The 21877-nt window shown below is 34.6% G+C and overlaps 2 protein-coding genes and 1 long non-coding RNA gene across 3 annotated transcripts in view; 2 read left to right on the top strand and 1 right to left on the bottom strand.

Annotated features, from left to right (window-relative positions):
- Window positions 1–758: 758 nt before the first annotated feature.
- LOC128548709 (uncharacterized) lies at window positions 759–1883 on the bottom strand. Its single transcript, XM_053524077.1, has one exon. It carries the CDS (start codon window positions 1881–1883, stop codon window positions 759–761), a length of 1125 nt encoding a protein of 374 aa, XP_053380052.1.
- Window positions 1884–4851: 2968 nt separating this feature from the next.
- On the top strand, window positions 4852–9265 carry LOC128548925 (uncharacterized). The gene is made up of 3 exons (XR_008367353.1): window positions 4852–4955; window positions 8433–8537; window positions 9168–9265. It is a non-coding gene; the product is annotated as an uncharacterized LOC128548925 (long non-coding RNA).
- A 2816-nt stretch (window positions 9266–12081) lies between these two features.
- LOC123555729 (uncharacterized) overlaps window positions 12082–21877 on the top strand; it is a 57390-nt gene continuing 47594 nt past the window's right edge. The window contains exons 1-8 of the mRNA XM_053524637.1: window positions 12082–12200; window positions 15015–15134; window positions 15461–15607; window positions 17127–17366; window positions 17581–17784; window positions 18008–18127; window positions 18353–18475; window positions 20612–20725. Coding sequence (XP_053380612.1) covers window positions 15068–15134; window positions 15461–15607; window positions 17127–17366; window positions 17581–17784; window positions 18008–18127; window positions 18353–18475; window positions 20612–20725 — 1015 coding nt within the window. The 5' untranslated portion in view covers window positions 12082–12200; window positions 15015–15067. The remainder of the gene's footprint in view (window positions 12201–15014; window positions 15135–15460; window positions 15608–17126; window positions 17367–17580; window positions 17785–18007; window positions 18128–18352; window positions 18476–20611; window positions 20726–21877) is intronic.

Raw genomic sequence — 21877 nt, 5'->3', positions numbered from 1 at the left:
GGTAGATAATAAGGTGTATATAACATGTAATCCCATCCGCTCCTTGTGTTTTTATCCAACCGTCTCAAGAGCGGTTGCTCCGCGCCGTGCACAATACTTTCGTAGCAAAGGTCTGTGTAGATGTAAATAGCTCCAGTCGTTTTAGTTCTAGATCTAGAATTGTCTATAGCGTGAAACTCTGTGAGTGCGACTGCCCACTTACCACTTAGAGTCAACGGCAAATTCAAATGAACTTTAAATCGAAACACTTGATTATCTGCAAAGTAGGCATCACTTTCATCGCTTTTGATATATAGAAATCTATCCATGGTGTTCATGGAGCGCTTTCCAAAACGTCTTTGATGTTATCCGTTACAATTCAGCTACTTTATTTTGATAATTCATCTTTATTCATCTCCCAAGTATATCGTGTCGCTTATTTCAGCAGCTATGGTTTGATAAATGTACTGAGATCGTAGTACTCTAGCTAACAGCGCGTGATTTCTAAGTAACGCTCTCTTTTTCCTTCGTCTGTTTACTTGCCTGGAAGCTATAGTTCTCATAGGGAGTCGTTCGTCTTCAAAAATATGAACATCAGGTTGGTAAATGATAATAGATCGAACTGTTAACCTCCTCATAATTTCTGCAATGGCATCTATCTGGGCTGCGGTTATTTGTCGAATTAAATGACGGCGAGCATTTGCTACTGCATTTCTTAAGGTAAACAAAAAGTTCAGTTCTCGAAACACTCGAGATCGCTCCATAGCAGTATCAGATGTTTATGGCCTGTCTTCGGATATGTCTTTAACATCTTTCGCATCTACCCAACTATTAAAAGCTTTAGGGAAGCCTTGCCATTCCACAAAATATTGAAGTTTCTTGTTTCTTTTCCGCTTTTTCAATATACGTTCAATGAACCAAAGGCTATTTTCGTCCTTGTTTACCTTTTGCAGTTCAGCAGTGTAGAACAAACCTTTGATACTGTCACCTTTTAAATCTTTCAACTTGTACATGGGAATGCCTTGCTTCAGGATCCTTCCCGCCACTTTAAACACCTCCGTGGTGTACTGTTCTTGATAAGCCCGTTGAAAGGGTTGTTTGCTAAAGCTGATGCGTACAAGATCTCCCACTTTAAACTGAAAAACAGGTTTAGAAATGCGTTTGTTTGATTTCTTCAAGTACATTTGCGCCCACACATCAGCTTCGTTGCCTTTGGTGATATCATTAGGAGCCAGACCACTTAAGCCGCGGTGGGGAGTTGCGTTAATACTTGAAACAACATGTTGCAAGTCATCGATGTATCGGTAGGTTCTCATGTGTCTCATCATTCGATACAGTCTTTCCTTCAGTGTCCGTTGAGCTCTCTCGATGAAATTACTTTTTGGAGGATTATTTGTCGTAAAAAAATAGATATCCATGTCTTTCATATACTTTTTAAACCATTGGTTTGAAAACTCACTCCCTTTATCCGCGCGAATTTTCTCAATTTCACCTGGAGCAATGCCACTGAGAATGTCTTTCATGGCACTTAAAACAACTTTGGCCGTCTTGTTTTTCAATGGTCTCACCCACAGTTTTCTGGATAGAATATCAATGGCACAAAGCAGAAATCGCACACCGTCATTCTCGTCAGCTAGATTTGACATTGACAGAAGATCTATGTCTAGCTGCTCGCCAATGGATGTGACTCGCACGTTGGCCGTCTTAAATCTATGTCGTCTTGGCTTCTGAAGAGAATAAGCCTCCTGGTCGTTTAACCATCGTTTGATGTGAGTAATTGTAAATAGTCCTGGGTATTTCTTGTTGAGAACTTGAAACAACTTTTGAGCACCCGCGTACGCAGCAGGATTTTTTGCGTTAAAATAATATTCTTCAAGAATATTCTCTTTCTCTTTATCATCCATGCTTGACACTAATTTCTATGATGATTTTACTAGCTAACTAGGATGATCTAAACACCACCACCTATGAGAAACTGATAGTGCTCCTCCTGTTCTCCAGTGTTTAATAGTTTCATACACGTTTACATTGCTGGCAACGTCTTCTCTCCATTCCTTTGTATTGATAGCATAACTGTTAATGTTGCAAAAACCTTTTTCAATACCTTCAACAATACAAGATTTGAACTTTTCGTATGTAGTTTGCTCAGTCAACCAATGTCTGATTTTCTCGTTGTTGTTTAAAAGGTGATAGAAGTCCTTCGGTAAAATGCAGAATAAAGCCACCTTGTACAGCTCAAAGTCTAGTATATTTGACAGAGGAACATGAGGCTTCTTTACAAAATCGCGGTAAATCCTTTGACACAACTCGGGTGGTAAAACGTTCCTGTCACTAGATTCCATGAAGAGCTCCAGAGGACCTCTTCCAGCGTAGGAATACAAGCACAATGATAGATTTCAGACACACAACTGCTTTTTAATACAGTAAATGACGGAGAGCAGGGAGACAAAAGATCCGCTTCTCCAGTGATTGGTGGAAACTTGCAAAAATTGAAATTGTTGAAAAGAATAACTCTTCATACATTGCTCTCCCCTTAAGGTTATCTTCTATATACAACAAACTCGTATAAGCAAATATTACCATGAGCAAAAACATCTACATGGGCAAAAATATCGGTATGTTCAAAAATATCGGTATGTGCAAAATTTCGGGATGTGCAAAAATATCGGTATGGGCAGAAATATCGGTATGGGCAGCAATATCGGTATGGTAAAAATATCGGTATGGGCAAAAATATCGGTATGGGCAAAAATATCGGCAGGCTCCATTTATACCTACTATAATTAGTAAAACGAAAATCAAATGATAGTTTTCGTTATGAATTGATTAATTAATTTATGTATTGGTGTATAAAAATAGAGAAGAACTTTTGTCATGAAAAAGTAGCGTACCATTTACAGAATAAGATAAGCATATGAATCAAGATATGAATTCAAGTTAGTGTGAAATATATTCAAATTAGGCATTTAGCTATTATGTCAATTATTTCTCTGGAAAGGAAAATGCTGACTGTCTATAGGTACTTAATGTTTTATCAATAGAGAATAACATGCTTCTGTCTTTTGATATCAAGGTTATCACGTCGAGGTTAATATGGGCTAGCAGAAGTGAGGTTCAGCCTCAAAAATATCAGGCAAGTGATATCAGGCACTTTGCATAGAAGTTGCATGATAACAATTTTACAATTGATGCTACCTGAAAATGGTGCTATCTTTCTTAGGTCGACTACTAAAAACTCCAGTTTTATGCAATATTTTGAAAGTATCTGTCCATGTTTCCCCTGACTGCTTGCATTCGTATGTCCTTTTGGCGTCATTGTCATGTCAGACCACTTCTGACTGTCCTTGACAAAACATTGATTGCTTGAAACCCGCAATACAATTGTGAATACATTGTTTGAACGTTATAAAATATACAAACGCGGTTTATGTGATCTCCTGTCGCAGAAATTATGTGACTTCATTTACAGTTTTTGACAGTCCTGTACATTTAACACGCCAAAACGTCGACTGGATCGTTAGTGCGTTAAAATGCTATTTATGAAAAAATATATCCCAAACAGTGATTTGTCGTTGAATAAAATCATTGGAGTTTAGATCTGCTAAAATTTTATAATGGACTGGTCCATCATCCACTGAAAATTAACTGCATGAATAGTTAGCAGTGCAGATCAAGATCAGCATGCACGGATGTGCAGGCATACCTTGGTCTGCACTGGTTGCAAAGGCTGAATCACTTGCCAACAGCAGTTAATATTTTAAAGCAGTTAAAAAAGGTTAATATTCTCCCACTTAAAAATTACTAACAGTCGTCTGGAGGGAACGCCTATATGGGTTAACGGTGATGACTATAAATACGCTTGAATACAACAAATCACTATCTTATTGTACAGAAAATTATTTTAGACAAACTGGAAGTGTGACAGATAGTCTTTCATCATTTCCACATATACATGTAATACTTATAGGTTATTAACTTAAATATTATCCGCGGAAGAACGAGTGCATATGTCTACATACAAAGTTAATTCTTTTTATTACATATACCCACTATCAAATAATGAATTTATGTGTAAATTATCATTCTGTAACAAAATACAGTAAAAATACGAAAAGAATTTCTCCGAAAATGTAATAAACAAATCAAACTGACGCGCATTAATATTTTCCGCGAAAATTACGTAAACATGTTGTTGCAACGTGTGCGTGGACGCCATGCACGTCACGCTATTCTTTCCATTACAACGTTAAGAAAAAATTTCAAGTCCGATATGAAAGCGTTCCACGTCAATATGGAAGAATATTGCACGATCGCGGTCCATTAAAACTAAATAGAAAATATTTTTAGGTATGTAATAAGTGCATTTATTGTTAGTTTATATTTCTGAATGATCTACTTCAATTTCTTTTATATTGGAGGCCTCCGTGGCCGAGTGGTCAAGGTTCCTGATTTCGGACCACTTTTCCCTCATCGGATTTCGAGATTCAATCGGGGCGTTGAATTCTTCAGGTAAGGAAGCCATCCAGCTTGCTTACGGAAGGTCGGTGGTTCTACCCAGGTGCCGGCTCGTATTGAAATAATGCACGGAGGGGCACCTAGGCTCTTCCTCCACAATCAAAGCTTAAAAGTCGCCATATGACCAGTAATTGTGTCGGTGTGACGTTTAACCCAACAAAATAAATAAATAAATAAATAAATATAGAGATGTAGATAATAAATAAATAAATAAATAAATAAATATGGAGATGTAGACAAACTAGTTTTACACATGCAATCTTCCGGGTCTATTATTTAAACCTTTATATCTTAAATGCCTTGTCTGATTTAATGCCTTGATTTTCTATAGCCTATTGAATCCCGTCTCGTTCGTGTATAAGCCAATAAACAGGAATATCAATTACCAAACTTTAATGCAAACTGCATGCACAATTGTTCAGGCTACAAAATGGAGCAGACTTAAACAGGCTTTAAATGTAGTAAGTACATTTTAGCTATATATTTGTGCCTTTTGATTACTGCTGCATCGGTAATATGTTAGTCAGTAGATTTTTTACACTTGTTTTTTTTTTTAATTATTTGAAATTTGAAACAAACGATCATCTCAGCTTCGATCTGTTTGGTTATGCAGATAGTAGCATACCTTTGTAGCATCCCTAAAACGTTTATAATAATAATAATGAAAGAAAATATTTGAGCAGATTAACTTTTAAAATATTTCGATTGAACTTAAATTCATTGTGGGAAAATACATGAAACAAACAAGTCTGTAGAAAAACTTATCGTCCATCATAAATTGCCTGTTCATCAACTTCATTGTATGTCATTTTATTTTACTGGATCCTCATGATATTCCAGATGTGTTAGTGTAAAAACAAATTTAAAAAAAATACCATAAACATTTATATGGCTAAATTCAAATAAATACCACTAGCAGGCTTTTAATATAGGATAGAGTTGTACTCCGTATCTAAATAAGCAGACTTAGATCGTAATTAATAATCATAAGAATACGCCATTGATCGTTCGACAAGATTCTATTACCTTTAGAAGTGGAAGGTTAACATTGGTGCATCAGCTTTTCTGAAAATTAGTGTTCTCATTTCAAAAACTTGGTTAACAGTATGATGCAAAACTCGTTTAACAAATACATTTTATTTTCCTTTATTCGATAGGTTACTGATCAGATCTTGATACTTTTTAAGGTAATTATCGAGCACACATTTTATTATTCTCTACTTTTTGTGTAAAGACACAAATAGATACTCTATAGGAAACATGAATTTCAAGTGTCTGTTTTCAGGATTTTGTGGCTTAACGTCATGCCAAAGGAAAGATTTCGCATTTGTTTCGATATCATCGTTGAAGTTTACCAGCTATTTAAGCAATTCACTTTTATATCGGATAATGCAATAATTTTTAACGAAACTTCTTGACATATTTGAATTATAGTCCATGATAATTCAGTTTCATTTTACAAAGCCCCATCCGCGTCTTCAGGCGCTTATGATTTAGGTATTATGTTCCTTTTTCAGAATTTCGTATTTACAAAATAGATCTTTGTGATAACGAACTCTTTTTTCGTATTCTCGAACATTTTAAATGTATTTCGTTTTTACGGAGTATCATTTCAAATGTACGAAATAAAGAATGTAATATATAAATCAAAAGTACAAATTATTTCGTAATAAACGCATTAGTATTCCGAAATAATATTTCGAAATAAAGAAAAGATAATTATACGAAATAAGAAGAATAAAATATTTTTTGAAAAACAAAAAAGAAATAAAATTTCGTATTTTCGAATAAATTTATTTTAATGTGTTTCTTTTTCTACGGAGTATCATTTCAAATGTACGAAGTAGAAGAATGTAATATATCAAAATTTCTTAAAAATGCAGTAGAATTCCGAAATAATATTTCGAAATAACAAAACGATATACGAAATAAGAAGAATAAAATATTTTTTGAACAAAAAAGAGAAAATTTCGTATTTTCGAATTTTTATGTAGCATTTAAAATATTACTTTATGATTATTATTTTTCTTTACAAATTAAAGAAATATAAATCTGGTATAATAATAATAATACTAATAATAATAATACAATATGCATCATTTAAAATAAAAGTGTTGAATGTTATTGTAGGGGTGCTGTACTGCTCCAAGAATTCTAAATTACTATATATCTAATTTATTCATAGTAAAAAATTCAGCTTTCACAATCAAAACAAACATATAATTTCTTGGTGGTTGGCAGAAACAGATTATTCTGTGCTTTAGGAAAAGATAAAACATAAAGATAAGATAATGAGAAAATGGAATATTCTTCACCATTTTGGACATAATTTTAAGTAAAACGTACCTGCTTTCCTGTATCAATGTGGGTATAGTTTATATGAAGACATTTCTTCGCCTTTAAATTTTATTTTAAACAATGCATTCATTTGATTTAGATAACTTTAAATTTTGTATATTCGCAGCACCGTTGTGCTGTTATTGTAAACTTTGGCCTCTTTCACGGCGTTGAAAAAAACGTATGGGAATCGCACGTCAGTTATGACAAAATGAATATACTTAGCCGATCCTGTGTCACAACCATTGAACATATATCTTATTTCAGTAGCTGGACAGTTTTAACAATTTTTCGATACAAAACTAAGGTTCTTTCACTGCAAAAAAAAAGAGGCATTGAAATTATGTTAAATTATCCTTGTACTGCAAATTCGAGTGTGCATTCAACAAGAAAGATCGCCGTTTATAATATCAACGCGTTGGTATGTTTTCAATAAATAAGCAGTTTGAGAAAATATCTAGTTTTTATTTTGCATTTGTTTCGCCTGATATGTAAATAACTGAATGGCACTGAATGTTTCTTGGGGTGTCATTATAATTAAAGATATGAATGTTATCTGAGTTTTATCAGTTTTATCTCATAGATATCAGTGTTATCTGTTTTTTTATCGTATTTATCATGTGTTACGACTATACAAAGAAAGCAAACTAAACGACCGCGGTATAGATAGGAAAAAAATGCAACAATTTCTTACAATGAGATTCACAGATAAAGATTCATTTGAAAGACTTTAAATGCGCACAATGTGTTTAAATACATTGTCACTCATAATACTAGTATCGATTATGTGCAGCGTTAGTATTCACAAAGCATTATCGATATTATGAAGTATATGGTGGCTCGTTTCTGCCATGTCGTGCTGTCGTATTGGCGCCTCCGCAAGTAAGGCAGCAAAAGCACGACAGAGGATAACATGACAGAATGCTACTTTGACGTGTACTAGTGTTGTCGCGTGGCAACCGCCAGCACAAGGGCACGATAAAATTGAGCGTCATAACGACGTGGACGGAAATAATTTTCGTGTCGTCGCTCTATATTTTGTCGTGTCCTTTTGCTGCCAATTTACTTTACCTTATTATTTAACTCAGTTGTTTTCTATTGGTACCAGGGTATTTAGGCGGCCATATAGGCCCTTCTTAACATATCAACTGTAAGGCGAAACAAAGATTAAACAATTTGTCATGTCCTCATGTTGTTGCGTGACGTGCCTGCCAGTACGAATTCACGACAGCACGATAGAATGCTGCACTATCGTGTCCTCGTATTGTCGTAAATAGGGCGCCAATATAATAGAAACATGTCATGTCGTCACCTTACGTTTGCCGTGTCCTAGTGCTAGCTGGAGTTGTTGTTGTCGTTCAGATTTGGACGCCCAAACGATAGCACCTCTTAGCAGAAACGAGCCGCCATAGAAGTTAGATGTGGGCAAGACAAATGTGAACCATTTTGAATGTGACTGAATTTCCTGCCGTATACAAATCGGTTGTCTAGTGTTAATGCTTATGCATTTGTAATGCTTATAAATGCATTTGCAGGTTAAGGAATATAATTGGCATATTAACAAAAGCATATAACCTTTACAACAACTTTGCTTTCTTTAGTGCAGGTCAATGGATAAATCATGCAGTCTGTGGATTCAACGAAGACTTTATTTTTCTGCGCATTTCTTGTGCTGGCCATTGTTGTCGTTGAAGTAAATGCATTCGGTAAGTTCTCATGCATTTGACCAAGTCTATAATTATAATTGGTGTGTCGTCAATGACACTAAATAAGTGTTTCAAGGTTTAGAAAACACTCGTGTATTATGGTAATTGAATAATCACTAAGACCATTAACATTTCTAACCTGAAATTAATGTGATTTTAGTATTTCAAGTCAATATTGCTGCTGTCATTAGGGATTATCTTTACACAAGTGCATTTTTAACTGTAACAATTGACTTGTACAAAGGTACAGGTCTTGTCCATTAATTGACGATATCTTTTGAAATCGTGCTTTATCCGGAACAAATATCCTAACGCAATACTTTGATTGTCAATATCTTTTAAATTAGAAAATTAACACTTTTATATTTTAAACACATTTAGAAAAACTGCTTGTAATGGCATCTCAAAATCGAATTATGCAACCACACGAATTTTTAAAATCCACTCGGATTTTGTGAACATTTCTTTCATACTCAGTTATTTTACTGCTATTTAGATATCTGTAAGAGCATGAATTTCCTGATAGTTCTATGTAAAACAACAGCTGTTGTTCACCAGGTACATGCTGTATATAGAGTAGACAAATTTGAAGCACTTATTAATAAAATATATTTGATTTTTTTCCGCAAGGTTTTTGTTTCGAGGACAGTGATTGTACAACAAACAACACGTTCTGCGATGGTGATGTATGTATGTGCATAGCTGGTCACACACTTTTGAATGGAGTATGCTCACCAGGTACTTATTATATTGAATATTATCAATAAAACCTGTGAAAATAGAATGCAACAAAGCAACAAAATAGCAGACTCGGACTGACAGAGTTTGATTATGGTAGGTGATGAAATGTGCAACATCCCTCGTAACTATAAGCAAGCTTTCTTTTCTCACCCATGATAAAACATATGTTACTTTTTTAAATGACACATTAAAAGAAATGTTATATATTAGGACCATTTTATGCATAAAGTACACATAATTATGTATCCCACATTTAATGGTGGGAACATTAACTTACTGTTGTCCGTCTACATGTCTGTCGGTTTATCTGTCTGTCTATATGTCACAAAATGTGTCCACTTAACTTTTCCAACACCACCGAGCGGATTTATACTAAGCTTCAAAACAACCGTCGGCATGTTAAGGTTTGGTGTTTTCAGTGGAATTATTGCACTTGATTCTTCAAATATTTTGATATTTTGCCTGCTTCTCTTATATTACTGGGCGGATTTGCACCAAATCTTAAAGGATTGTTTAAGCTTACATCTGAATATTGTCGGCATGTTCCCATTCAGTGATTTTCAGAGGAGTTATGGCTATTTGATTTGCACAGTTTACTTTGGCCGCGCAACTGCTTCGACGCCACCTAGAGGAATTTAACTTCATAAAGTAATTATTATCAAACTCTATTGTGCATGATCCAGTTGTTCGAAACTTTAACAGTTGATTAAGCTAACAGTCGAGTAATATTTCGAATTTTAGAAAACTTAGAAAAACAAATGTATGACTTAAGGCTTATGAACACTAAAACGTCTTTACAGTAAAATTAAAACATTGTACTAGTGTTTCCCACCAAGACCAGTATTTTAAATCAAACTTTAACAGGCGATTAGTTTAACAGTCTGTTAAAATTTCGAACAACTGGGCTCATATCGTCAGCATGTCCCGACCGGAGATACTCAGTGAAGTTATGACCCTTGATTTGTCAAATCTTATGATGTTTTGGTCAATTCTCTTAAATAATCTGAGCCGTGCCATGAGAAAAGCAACATAGTGGGTGTGCGACCAGCATGGATCCAAACCAGCCTGCGCATCCGCGCAGTCTGGTCAGGATCCATGCTGTTCGCTTTCAAAGCCTATTGGGATTAGAGAAACTGTTAGCGAACAGCATGGATCCTGACCAGACTGCGCGGATGCGCAGGCTGGTCTGGATCCATGCTGGTCGCACACCCACTATGTTGCTTTTCTCATGGCGCGGCTCATCTGGATTATTTCAACCAAACCTTACAACAGTGAACAGTGCCGAGTCTAATTGCGGATATCTTCGGTATGTTCTAGCTTAGTGATTTTCAGCAAAGATATTGCCCTTTATTTGTCATGCTTAATGATATTATGGCCAAATATCTTACACTATTGAGCAGATGTCCACAAAACCTTACAGGATGTATCGGTGCAAAGCTTGTTATGTATATCATCGGCATATTTCGGTTCAGTAATTTTCAGCGTTATGGCTCTTGATTTGTCATATTGTATGGTGTTTACAATACTTGTTGTTTACCACTGGGCTGAATTTCACCAGATCAGAAGCATATTTGTGCATATCAGTTTAATGATTTTCCGCGCAGTTATAACCATTGATTTCTCAAATGCTGCTATGCTATCTGTGCTACTTCTTCTATATCACGGGCTGATTTCCATCAAACTTACAGGAGAGATCAGTGCAAAGCCTAGTTGTGTATGTCGTTGGAGTATTATGGTTCAGTGATTCCCCCTGGAGTTATGTCTCTTCATTTGTTAGTGGTGTTTTACGATGTCTGCCTGCTGAGTGATGGGAGACGTGCGTTTTCCGTGAAAACAAAATCTCTAGTTCTTATCATTTTAAGCTAAATCGCATTTGCAGCAGTCAGTAAAGGACAACCAATGTATAAATAACGAAAAGAACTACTAAATGCATGGCATTTATATTTGAAACACTGTCAACCTTCTTCATTTAACCTTTAGCCTTCTGCCTTTGCCTTTGCGACCATTGCAGACCAAGATCAGCCTGCACATCGTTATTCAGTCAGTAGATGTTCAGTGAACACCCCTTCAGATAATAAATAGTACTGCCCACATTGGATGATTGACCAGTCCATTTTAAAAATTTAGCAGGTTAATGTACATTTAGTTTTATTGAATAAGATATATCTTCAGTTCAAACTTACCCACATGCAAATTATGTTACATATACTACAGCAATGGTTCTGATAACATTCGGTGTCCCGTAAAAGCTACACGTAAATGCAACAATGTTTAATCAAACACAACATTTCTGTGTGCATTATGTGAAACATTGTATAGCGTTGTTACCTATTGCTGTATCAATGTTATAATGATTTGACAAAATCATGTTTACCTACTAGACATTATTATCTTTATCCTAATATAAAAAACAATTGAAATCTTCACAGAAGAATATAATTATTTGTTTTGCAAATTAAGTTTACGCGGCATTATTACAACGAAATGAAACTATTTGTAATACTTGTTTCATTCGTTCGATTGTGTACCAATATTTTATACTAATATAACAATGTAAATGTAATTATAGCAGTTTTATCCGAAATTTGTTCATACTATACTATACTATACTGCAAGACGTATTGCAACATGAAGAAATAAAGTATTTTTTTCCAATAAAATGAATATTGCTTTGACTTGTTTAAATCGTTTGAGGTATGTTATTAATTATTAATCTAACTCATCTATTGGTCAACATCCCTTAAAAAGTGAGTTCGGTCCTACTTGTCATTATACGCCTCTTGTCGTAATACCTTTTTTCAGTTTTCGGACGATCTTGTCTTGATGACCTTAACTGTGATGATGGAAGAACAATTTGCAAAGACTCCAAATGTGTGTGCAACTCGTTCAAATGGAGAGAGGAGAACGGCATTTGTGTATCGTGTAAGTATAGCTTAATTTCATATTGCTCTCATTCATAAAGGTGTTCTCGATGGTCGTAGAAACTTTTTGTCGTAAGATTCCATATGAAATTTCCATCCGACATATTCCTTGCCCCTACGACAACTCAACATGCTTTTTATATCGTGTATACATAGAAAAACGACATAATTATTGTAATCCTTTTTTATCAAACATAATTTCATTTACAAACCATAAAACTAAAAAAAAATTGACGGTATTTCTAACGCTTCATTCTAATAATTTATATGTTAATCATGTACTCATTATAACATACACTGCTAATGTATGTGTTATGGTACAAGGAGAATACATTCTTGGAACGTGTCTGTTTCTGTTTGATATTTATCGTTGTTTTAGTCGACTATCGGAGCATTTTTTAACCCTTAGCCTGCTAAATTTCTAAAATGGACCGGTCCATCATTCAATTTGGGCAGTACCATTTATTATTCAAAGGGGTGTTCACTGAAAATTTACTGACTGAATAGCGAACAGTGCAGACCATGATCAGACTGCACGGATGTGCAGGCTGATCTTGGTCTGCACTGGTCGCAAAGGCAGTATCACATGCCGCCAGCAGGCTAAAGGTTAAATACCCATGAGACAGAAAAAACGTCAGGTGTCAATAATTCTCTCATACATATTTATTGGAAACGTCTTTGCCACCCTCGTGATTCAATCAGTTAGAATAATAATTAGAGGTTTTTCTCAAATGAATGGAAGTAATTGAAAACAATGTATTAGGATATTAAAAGACATAAACAATTTACAAATAGATTATTTACCACCATGACGTTCAAAACTACCCGACGCACTCATCAATCGTTAATTTAGAAACTGCATTTCGCATCACATAAATAAACTATTACATATTTCTTGATTCTTTGCCTAGTTCAATTCACAATCAGTTGTAAAAGGACTGTAGTTTCAAAACTGAAATATTGCTTAGTATTTTTGCAGCTGCTATACATTTAAAGTCGTCAGTACATTTGCAAGTATTTTGTTTTCAGATGATTCAAAATGCGTTTTCCTAAACATGTTGTAATGTATGAATAAAGCATGTTCTTGTTATTACATCTGAAGAATCCTAATGTCATATAATGGTTTAAAGAATCCATTATACTAAATACTTCTTAGGCATTCTTTTCAGATAGCTTTTCGGCCAATAATAAGTCATGTACTTTAAGAATATATTTCGCATTCCTTTTCACACTTAGCTTTACGGTCTAGAAATTAGTCATGTGCATTAAATGACAGGTTACATTATATCGCCCAGTTAATGCATTGTCCAGCAAAGCATGTTTCAAAATTACTAATTGTTTTGACAACTGACTAACTGGATAAATGACAGGGTAATTATAAACACCCGGTCTTTTGATCACGCCGGATGACTCAAGTCACGATTAATTTCTTTCATAAGCAGAAGTTTTGAGACAAAACTTTAGTATCATTCTGGTACTCAGTTAGGTTAAATGCTTATGTCCGATACGCGCAAAAATGTATAAGTTAGATACGGACCGAGGCAATTAACGTTGAAGTAATTATGTCGAAGAATAGAAGTTCTTGTTAATAACTGAGAATATGTCAGTGAACTATGTTAGAGAATTATGAAGAAAGGCATTGATGTATATATTATCTTAGAACTTAGTGCAATATTAAATAGTAGTTATTATAGTGAACAGTAGTTGTTGTTGTTGCTGATATTTAGTAGAGTGAACCTTAGTTACAGTTACACCACACTAAGCTATAAGTTGGCGCGCAGACCCATTTAGATGAGGGCACCAGAAACTTCCGAGGGATTCCTACATGCTAAAACAGGAAACAGTATTTTCAACATAGCATAATTAATCAATCTTGCGGAACACACTGAACCCTAGCTCAAAGGCTAAGGTCATTTTAGAGGTCAAAGCTCACCAGTTTGATCCATAACTCAACCATCTATCACGGAATTTTAACAATATTTGGCACTGATTTTCCTATAACATGCCAATGTGCTATGTAAAAATAACAGACATTTGACTTAACGTCAAGCACGCAAATGGAGGTCAAACGTTAACATAATATTAACAGGGTCTGTTTCGGATCCAGTTTGTAATTCTGAAATGTATTACGGGTTATATCGGTATAAGTACTTAACGCAAATGATTCCCATAACAAAACGATGTGTCATGTGCAATTCCCAGATCCAAATCGTAAAGGTCAGTGTTTACCGCGACCACAATTCGTAGTGTGAATATCTTTTAACGGTAAACAGTGTCATTTTTCAGAATACTCGTTTAACATGTTCATACTATTCTAAGCTTCTATATCAATACTTAGGTAAAAATAAAGTAAACTAATTGAATTATACAGCATGTTGAGTTTTATTTTTATTGTTTACTTAAAAATATGTGATCAATGCGAACTAATGCCTGATTCAGATACGGTATCGAAAACTCTGTTAAGTATCCGCCGTATTGGAATATGCTTTGAAATAATCCGGTTGATTTGAATTCTATTATAGTAAAAATTGATTGAACTCCATAGTAGTAATCCGAAAGGACCAGAAAATATAACACTGAGTAGAAGTACGGAAAGACTTTACAACCGTCACACGGAACTTAAGACGGATATTGAAAAGTTAACACCGAGTCTCAGTAAAACTTAATTACATGTTTACTGAACATGTGGTACAAATGGAAAATACACATGCTATTCTCTTCCTAAAACGTGCAAAAGTAGTGTCAAAAGTCGTGTTATTTACGTGTTTCTTTACTTTATGCATCTTCTATAGAAAATGTGTTTTCGCTACTTCAGATTATGGTTCCTTTTGTTCAGACTGGTCTGACTGCGGACTGTCAAACAACTATATGTGTGAGGAAAACACGTGCAGATGTGGACCTGAATATAAACATAACAATGACACGTGTGAAAAAAGTTTGCATCGTTTTATTTTTTTTCATTCTTTTCTGTTATTTTAAGCATGTGTATTTGAGGGTGCACTTACAAATATGTTTATTAAAATCCTCATAATATATCTTCATGTACTTCAAAGTGACTCGAATTAATGCGAAGTATGAAGTTCAACATATCTAGTGCTATAATATACTTTCTAGTAATTACTGCATTTGGCGTGGCGCATTTTAATCATATATAATAATGTATTCGACAGTATTTTATTAAAGAAAAATAAGACTAACAACATAAACAATGTTATCATAAAGCTAAATTTTTATATAAATATTTTTTTTTCAACATTTCAGTTATAGACAGTAACTGTAGAATGGACAACAGCTCAGAAGACTGCCCACTTGAACATGCAGTATGTAAAAGACATTACTGGAACTACATGTATGGACAATGCAAGTGTGAAAATGGGTTTGACGAAAACAATGGTCTATGTATACAGGGTAAGGGAACATTTTACATCACCCATGTTGTTTTGAACAAATTCATGAACGATTAAATACATACTGATTTTGATTCGCTATCGGTGCATTACCGGAGAGGACTTATGGTTTGCCACCGTCTTTCTGTCCGTATACCCATTACCAAAAGTTGATTCTTCCAAATCTTAAAAAAACATCAAAAGATTTTTTTTATAAAACTTGGTACATATGAGAAACTTTAGTGTGTTATTTGATGGCTACGTCGTATTTAAAAAGCGACAAAGATTTAAATACATAGAAAGGAACAATGAAAATGTGCTTGCTATATGTATGTCCGTTTTTCTGTCCGCTCGTATTGTTTATTATAGTTTATTATATGATTATAGCGCTGCCTGGTGCAAGTAAGTAAGCAAACTTCGTAAATAACATATATCAATAAAAAAAACCAGCCTGCAGAGGCTTATGATGTACTTCCATACAATTACGCCGTATGTCTTTACGCTCGTCAAAGCAAATAATTTTAAAATCATTCCATAATGTTACCTGCCATTACTTAACATAAAGACTTCATTTTCATTTCTAGCTATTCTACACACCCTGGCGTCGGCGTCGGTGTCGGCGTCCAACCTCACTGGGGCAAGTTCCATAACTCTGACATGTAATATGAGCAAATTATGCCCCTTTTTAAACTCAGAAAATCCTGGGTAAAGTTTTACATGCAAGTTATTATCTCCAAAACTAATGCAGATATTGAATTGAAACTTCACATTTGTCTTCGGGGTTATAAAACTAGCTGATAGCATCAAGTGCCATAACTCTGATCTGCATTTTGGCTAAATTGTGCTCATTTAGACTTGGAAAATCCTGGTTAAAGTTTTGCGTGCATGTACATACAGCTATTACTTAACGGCATATAGATTTGAAACTTATTTATTTCTTTTTCTAGATCAATTACCAACCTCACTGGATCAAGTCCCATATTTCTTACATGTATATTGGGTCCACTGGATCAAGTCCCATATTTCTTACATGTATATTGGGCAAATTATGTCCACTTTCAGACTTAGAAAATTCTGGTTAAAGTTTAGCGTGCAAGTTATTATCTGCAAAACAATGCAGATATTGAATTGAAACTTCACATATGCATTCGAGTCCCATAACTGTGACATGCATTTTGGTCAAATTTTGAACATAAAACTTCTGGTTAAAGTTTTGCATGCTAGTTACTATCTCCAGAACTAATGCAGATACTGGATTGAAACTCTGTAGATATCTTAACATTTAGGGTAACATTTTCCTGCTTCTGGGACAATAATTCGAATAGTCGAGAATTGGCTGTCTTACGGACAGCTCTTGTTCATGAAACACCATTTATAGATAAAAATGTAATACCAGTATGCAAAATATGGTATCTCCCTAACATTCTTAAAATGATCGGCAAATAAAGCTCAGATTTAATAATCTAACATTCACATTACTTCCTTTAGAATTATAATTTCAAATTCAAATATGATACTTAAGTTGCAAGGTTTTTATATAGTTTTAGGTTCCAGTTGTGAAGATGTAGGTTGCGGAAACACTCTCCATTATTCCTACAAATACTTAGATCCCTCCTTTAAGCCAAACCAAAACTATATGTATTATTACTGGTATTATCCAATAAGTGATTGGTACGATTGGTACTACTATTATCACTTACATCTCACATGTAACATTGACAATATGTGTGTGTGTGACCACGGTTTCAAGACAGATGATTCTGGTGTATTCTGCGAACCAGGTAACTCGATGTTTTCCAACTTGTTTTGTTTAATCATAGAACCAATACATTTTGCCATAGTAACAACATGGTGTAATGCAGTGTACAATTCATTGATTTTGTAATTTTTGTTTAAAAAACATATTTGATTTTAGCTCATATCAAATAAAAACACAAACAGAAAATTCACCTAAATATGATTCCTTGTACTAACATGCTTGTTTTCGGTTTGAAGTATATGGAACACTTTGTGAAAGCACGGATGACTGCGGTACTTACCATGGGTATGTATGTGACTCTGACTTAAGACAGTGCACTTGTGCCGAAAATTACATTAGTTACAGTCAGCAATGGAGTTTTGAAGCGGATGTTGACGAAACCTATCAGCATATCTACAATTATTACCCTGACCAAACGAATGTATATTTGTGTAAACCTGGTAAATATGTTATTAAGAAACTTTTGTAAAATTGAATTGTATGTCTAAAACTGGATTACGAGAGCATAGCTGGGGAAATGTGATTTAAACTCTTCAGTCTTTATTCTTAATCATAACACGAATGAATAACATGAATGAATAAATAACATGTTTATTATTTTAATAATTTTAAAGTTTGTTTATCTGACATACATTTCTTTTTGTTATTTAAATCTCTTAACAGAACTCGGAGAGTCTTGTTCAGTTGTTAATTGCACTTTTGAAAATGCTTATTGTAACGAAAACAATACCTGCACTTGTGAAGAAGGTTACACAGAGGACAGTGATGGCACTTGCCAACAAGGTAATTAACATCAGTATAGAATAATGTGTCTTTAGATATTTTACACTATCCAAAAATGATAGTAAAGACAACATACTAGTATTCTGTATATGATATGTAGTTATTTTATTTCTAATATGTAAATAATTTTAGACAAATTCATTTTAAATCACTTTTTGAACATGTAATTTTGTAATTATATTCCGCTACATTATAAACAAGACACTTGAAATTATTGGTTTTCAGTTCTTGGAATGTCTTGCATACGTGACACGTTTTGTCAGATAGTTCCTGGTGGATTTTGTGCAGACGATAACACGTGTAAATGCAAGGAGGGCTTCTTTCAGACCGACTGTCTTTGCCAAACAGGTACATTGCATTTAAGGCTTTGACAATGTTAGTAAACGAAAAGGTCTTGTATTAAGGATGTAGGTTCATTTTGTTGTCTGCAGTTGAGAATGTTTGCATACTCTGTGATCTGTGAGCTTGAAGAACGTTATTTTCAAAGAAAAGTAAGAGCAGAAAAAGCTTAGGTCATCGCACTTGTTTTTAATTTTATACGACATTTTTACCCACTGTTTAAGCACTTGTGAAATTGAAAAAAAGATGGGATTACCTAATACAATATATAATATCCCACTTAATGTTTATATGGATTTCAGGTCTTACAAGTTACTTTGAATATACAAGTTGATATCAGTGTTATGTAAGCACAAATGTCACTATTTCTTTCAGTTTTACGTGCTTAAATCCACAAAAAGAAAATCTGATGTTAAGTTTTTAAAAATAGTTATGCTGCTTTAATGACACATAAAGATGCTTAAAAATGGAGAAAAAAAGTTGGGCTCACCATGCATCTAAGAGATATATGTTGAAATAAACAACAACATTTTTTTGATATTTTTATTTCTTTTTGTTTTAATTTATACTTCCTAGATGTAACCGCCCTGGCAGCCTAGTGGTAGAGCGTCCGCTTCGAGTGCGGGAGGTCGTGGGTTCGATCCCCGGCCGCGTCATACCAAAGACGTAAAAAATGTTACTAACAGCTTCCTCGCTTGGCGCTCAGCATTAAGAGGGTAGTGCAAGGACTGGTCAGCCCAGTGTCAGTATAATGTGACTGGGTGGGGTATCATGTCCTGTGTCTACGGTGTGATATTCCATTGAGGAAGCACTATAAAGTTGGGCATTGTGCTCACTTCTACAAGTAGACACCGTCGTTTATATGACTGAAAAATTCTTGAAAAAGACGTTAAACCCGAACACACACACACACACACACACACACACACACACACACACACACACGCGCACACACACTTCCTAGATAATATGCTATGTTGATAACTTTTATTTTATTTTTTTTATTTTAGCTGTATCATATCAATGTATATCAGTCAGAAAAATATCAGAACAAAAATTGATCTACATAAATAGATATTTGAAATTAACTACTACTACATTGTGCATTGTGCATCTTATATAAGATTATGGCAAATGACGGCCAAAAATAAGGATGATTTTTTTTTTCTCTACAAGTAATTATCTGTTTGAATTAATGTAAATTATTAGCAATATTGTGATGCTTTATCATTTATTTTCGGCGCTTTATTTCTATCACCCAAGTTACACATACGCCGCGGATAGCTACGTCTAGCCACGGATAGAAACTTCATAATCTGTATCGATCCGTACCTGAGCCGTTCCTCAAAGTAGTAATCCGTATCAATCCGTACCAACATTTGATCAAAACATATTCAACTTTAGTCCAACTTGGTTGAAAGTTAAACATACTAAAACGCAGTTATCTGTACTGAAACGTACCCTGCCGTAGCTGAACGTAGTTACGCAGTAAAACGTAGTTCAACGTAGTACGCCATACCTATTCGCACTTATTCGCATCCTGGTTTTTTTTTTGTTACCCGTTTCTCACCATTTGTCCCGTACTAAGACGTACTGTTCCGTACTTATCCGTGTCCGCCCTCACAGACAAATCCTATCCGCACCTTACCTCTACGCAAGTTACAGTTAACCGATGACACGATGGTGTAGTGGTAAGGTGTCTGACTTCCACGCACGTTACAACGGATTCGAAATAATCTTATTTAATGTAAGATGCTGCTTTTATTCTTACATTATTTAATGTATCACATTTGACGAAATTTAATTGTTCAATTCTTTATTCGACTTTTTCTGCATCGTTTCGATAACTTTCAATACATGAACCATAAATTCACGGAGTTTGATCAGATATATGGCAAGTTTGTATATAAAATTTGGAATTCTAGATGATATGGCCAGACGTACAACGCTGAGATTGAATACTAAACGCTTTATCCGCACAGCTACCTGCACTTACGACATAATACCAATTAAGAAAAGTTATATCGCTATTTAGGTTCGAACACTGGAAATATTCAGATAAAATTTGATTTGTTGATAAAAGTTGATAAAAGTTGATTTGTTGTTAAAAGTTGATTTGTTGATAATAGACTAATTTTTAATTAGTTTTAGGTTCAGTCTGTACTAGCACCAGTGACTGCCAGTTAGAGCACACAGTTTGTAAAGAAGGATTCTGTGAGTGCGAATCTTCCTTCGATACATATGGCGAACGTTGTTTGAGTAAGACTGTTTCGTTTCCGTTTTGTTTTTATGGGGGTGTCTCTTAGATTTGCCCTTGGCAATGCGTCTCTCTGTCTGCCTGTCCTTCCGTCCGTTAAGTTTTGTGTCCTGCATATTCTAAAATAGTATTTGACTAGTCATCAAACCTTTCAGCGTTGGAAGTAGTCCACCCAGAGTTATGGCTCTTGACTTTGTCAAACATATGTATGAAAAGTGCCGCACATATCTCAAAAAGTATTTGGCATAAGATAATGAAAACTATACAAATTTTATTCAGCATGTAACGTTGTGCAACTCGGGTTTTGGGTTGTGAACCTATGGTTTTGTTTGAAATTTCACTCTGCAAGGTCAGAGCTATGGTCACCGACTTGTAAAAATATGCATGAAAGACCATAAGTGTCTGTGTCTCAAGTATCTTCAAACATATTTTAATTAGGAGTATGAAACATGTGAACACTATTCAGCATAATGTGCATCTGAGGTTTTGCTTGGGATATTTATTGGTTAGACTAGGGTTCTGGCCATTAAGTTTGGCAAATATGCATATATAGTTTGTATCACATGTATCTCAAAAGCTATTTGACTTTGAGTCATAAACACGAAAGGGTTGTTATATAGCATGTGAAGTTGTGCATCTGGCGTTCAGTTAGGGATCACACTCGGCCAGGCCAGTTCTGGTCCTTGTCTTAGTAAAACACACATTAAGTGCTTAAAAGTGTGCAATAAGTGTAGCATATATCTTAAAAATAAAGTCATGAAACCATGTAGGAATATGAATTTGTGAACTTGAGTTTTAAATTTTTTGGAGTTCAATCTATAAGACCAGAGTAAGGGCCCTTGACTTTGTCAAAATTTTAAGGGAGTAAAAGTTGTGTCCTGTGTATTTCAAAAAAGAATTTGACTTAGAGTCATTAAACATCAGAGGATTGTTGTATTTAGCAAGTAAATGTTTGGCATCTGGGGTCCCGTTTAGTACTTAGTAAATGTATTTATATCTTAAAAATATTTCACCTGGTGTCAAGAAACGCATTTAGTTTGTTATGTTTTTGCTACTTTTGAATATGTTATGCATTAAATCCAAATTTTCAATACAAATTCCTCTTACATGACGAAAATTGCAATACATCAAAGTATTTCAGCAGTCTCTCCTTC

The sequence above is a fragment of the Mercenaria mercenaria genome, chromosome 15 (assembly GCF_021730395.1).
Source record: "Mercenaria mercenaria strain notata chromosome 15, MADL_Memer_1, whole genome shotgun sequence".
Taxonomy (NCBI): Eukaryota; Metazoa; Mollusca; class Bivalvia; order Venerida; family Veneridae; genus Mercenaria; species Mercenaria mercenaria.
Note: the sequence above shows the minus strand (reverse complement) of the source record. Positions and strands in the feature narration are given on the sequence as shown.

Bases quoted from the DNA above. Each gene is read 5' to 3' on its own strand.
- LOC128548709 (XM_053524077.1), bottom strand. From the start codon at position 1,883: ATGGATGATAAAGAGAAAGAGAATATTCTTGAAGAATATTATTTTAAC.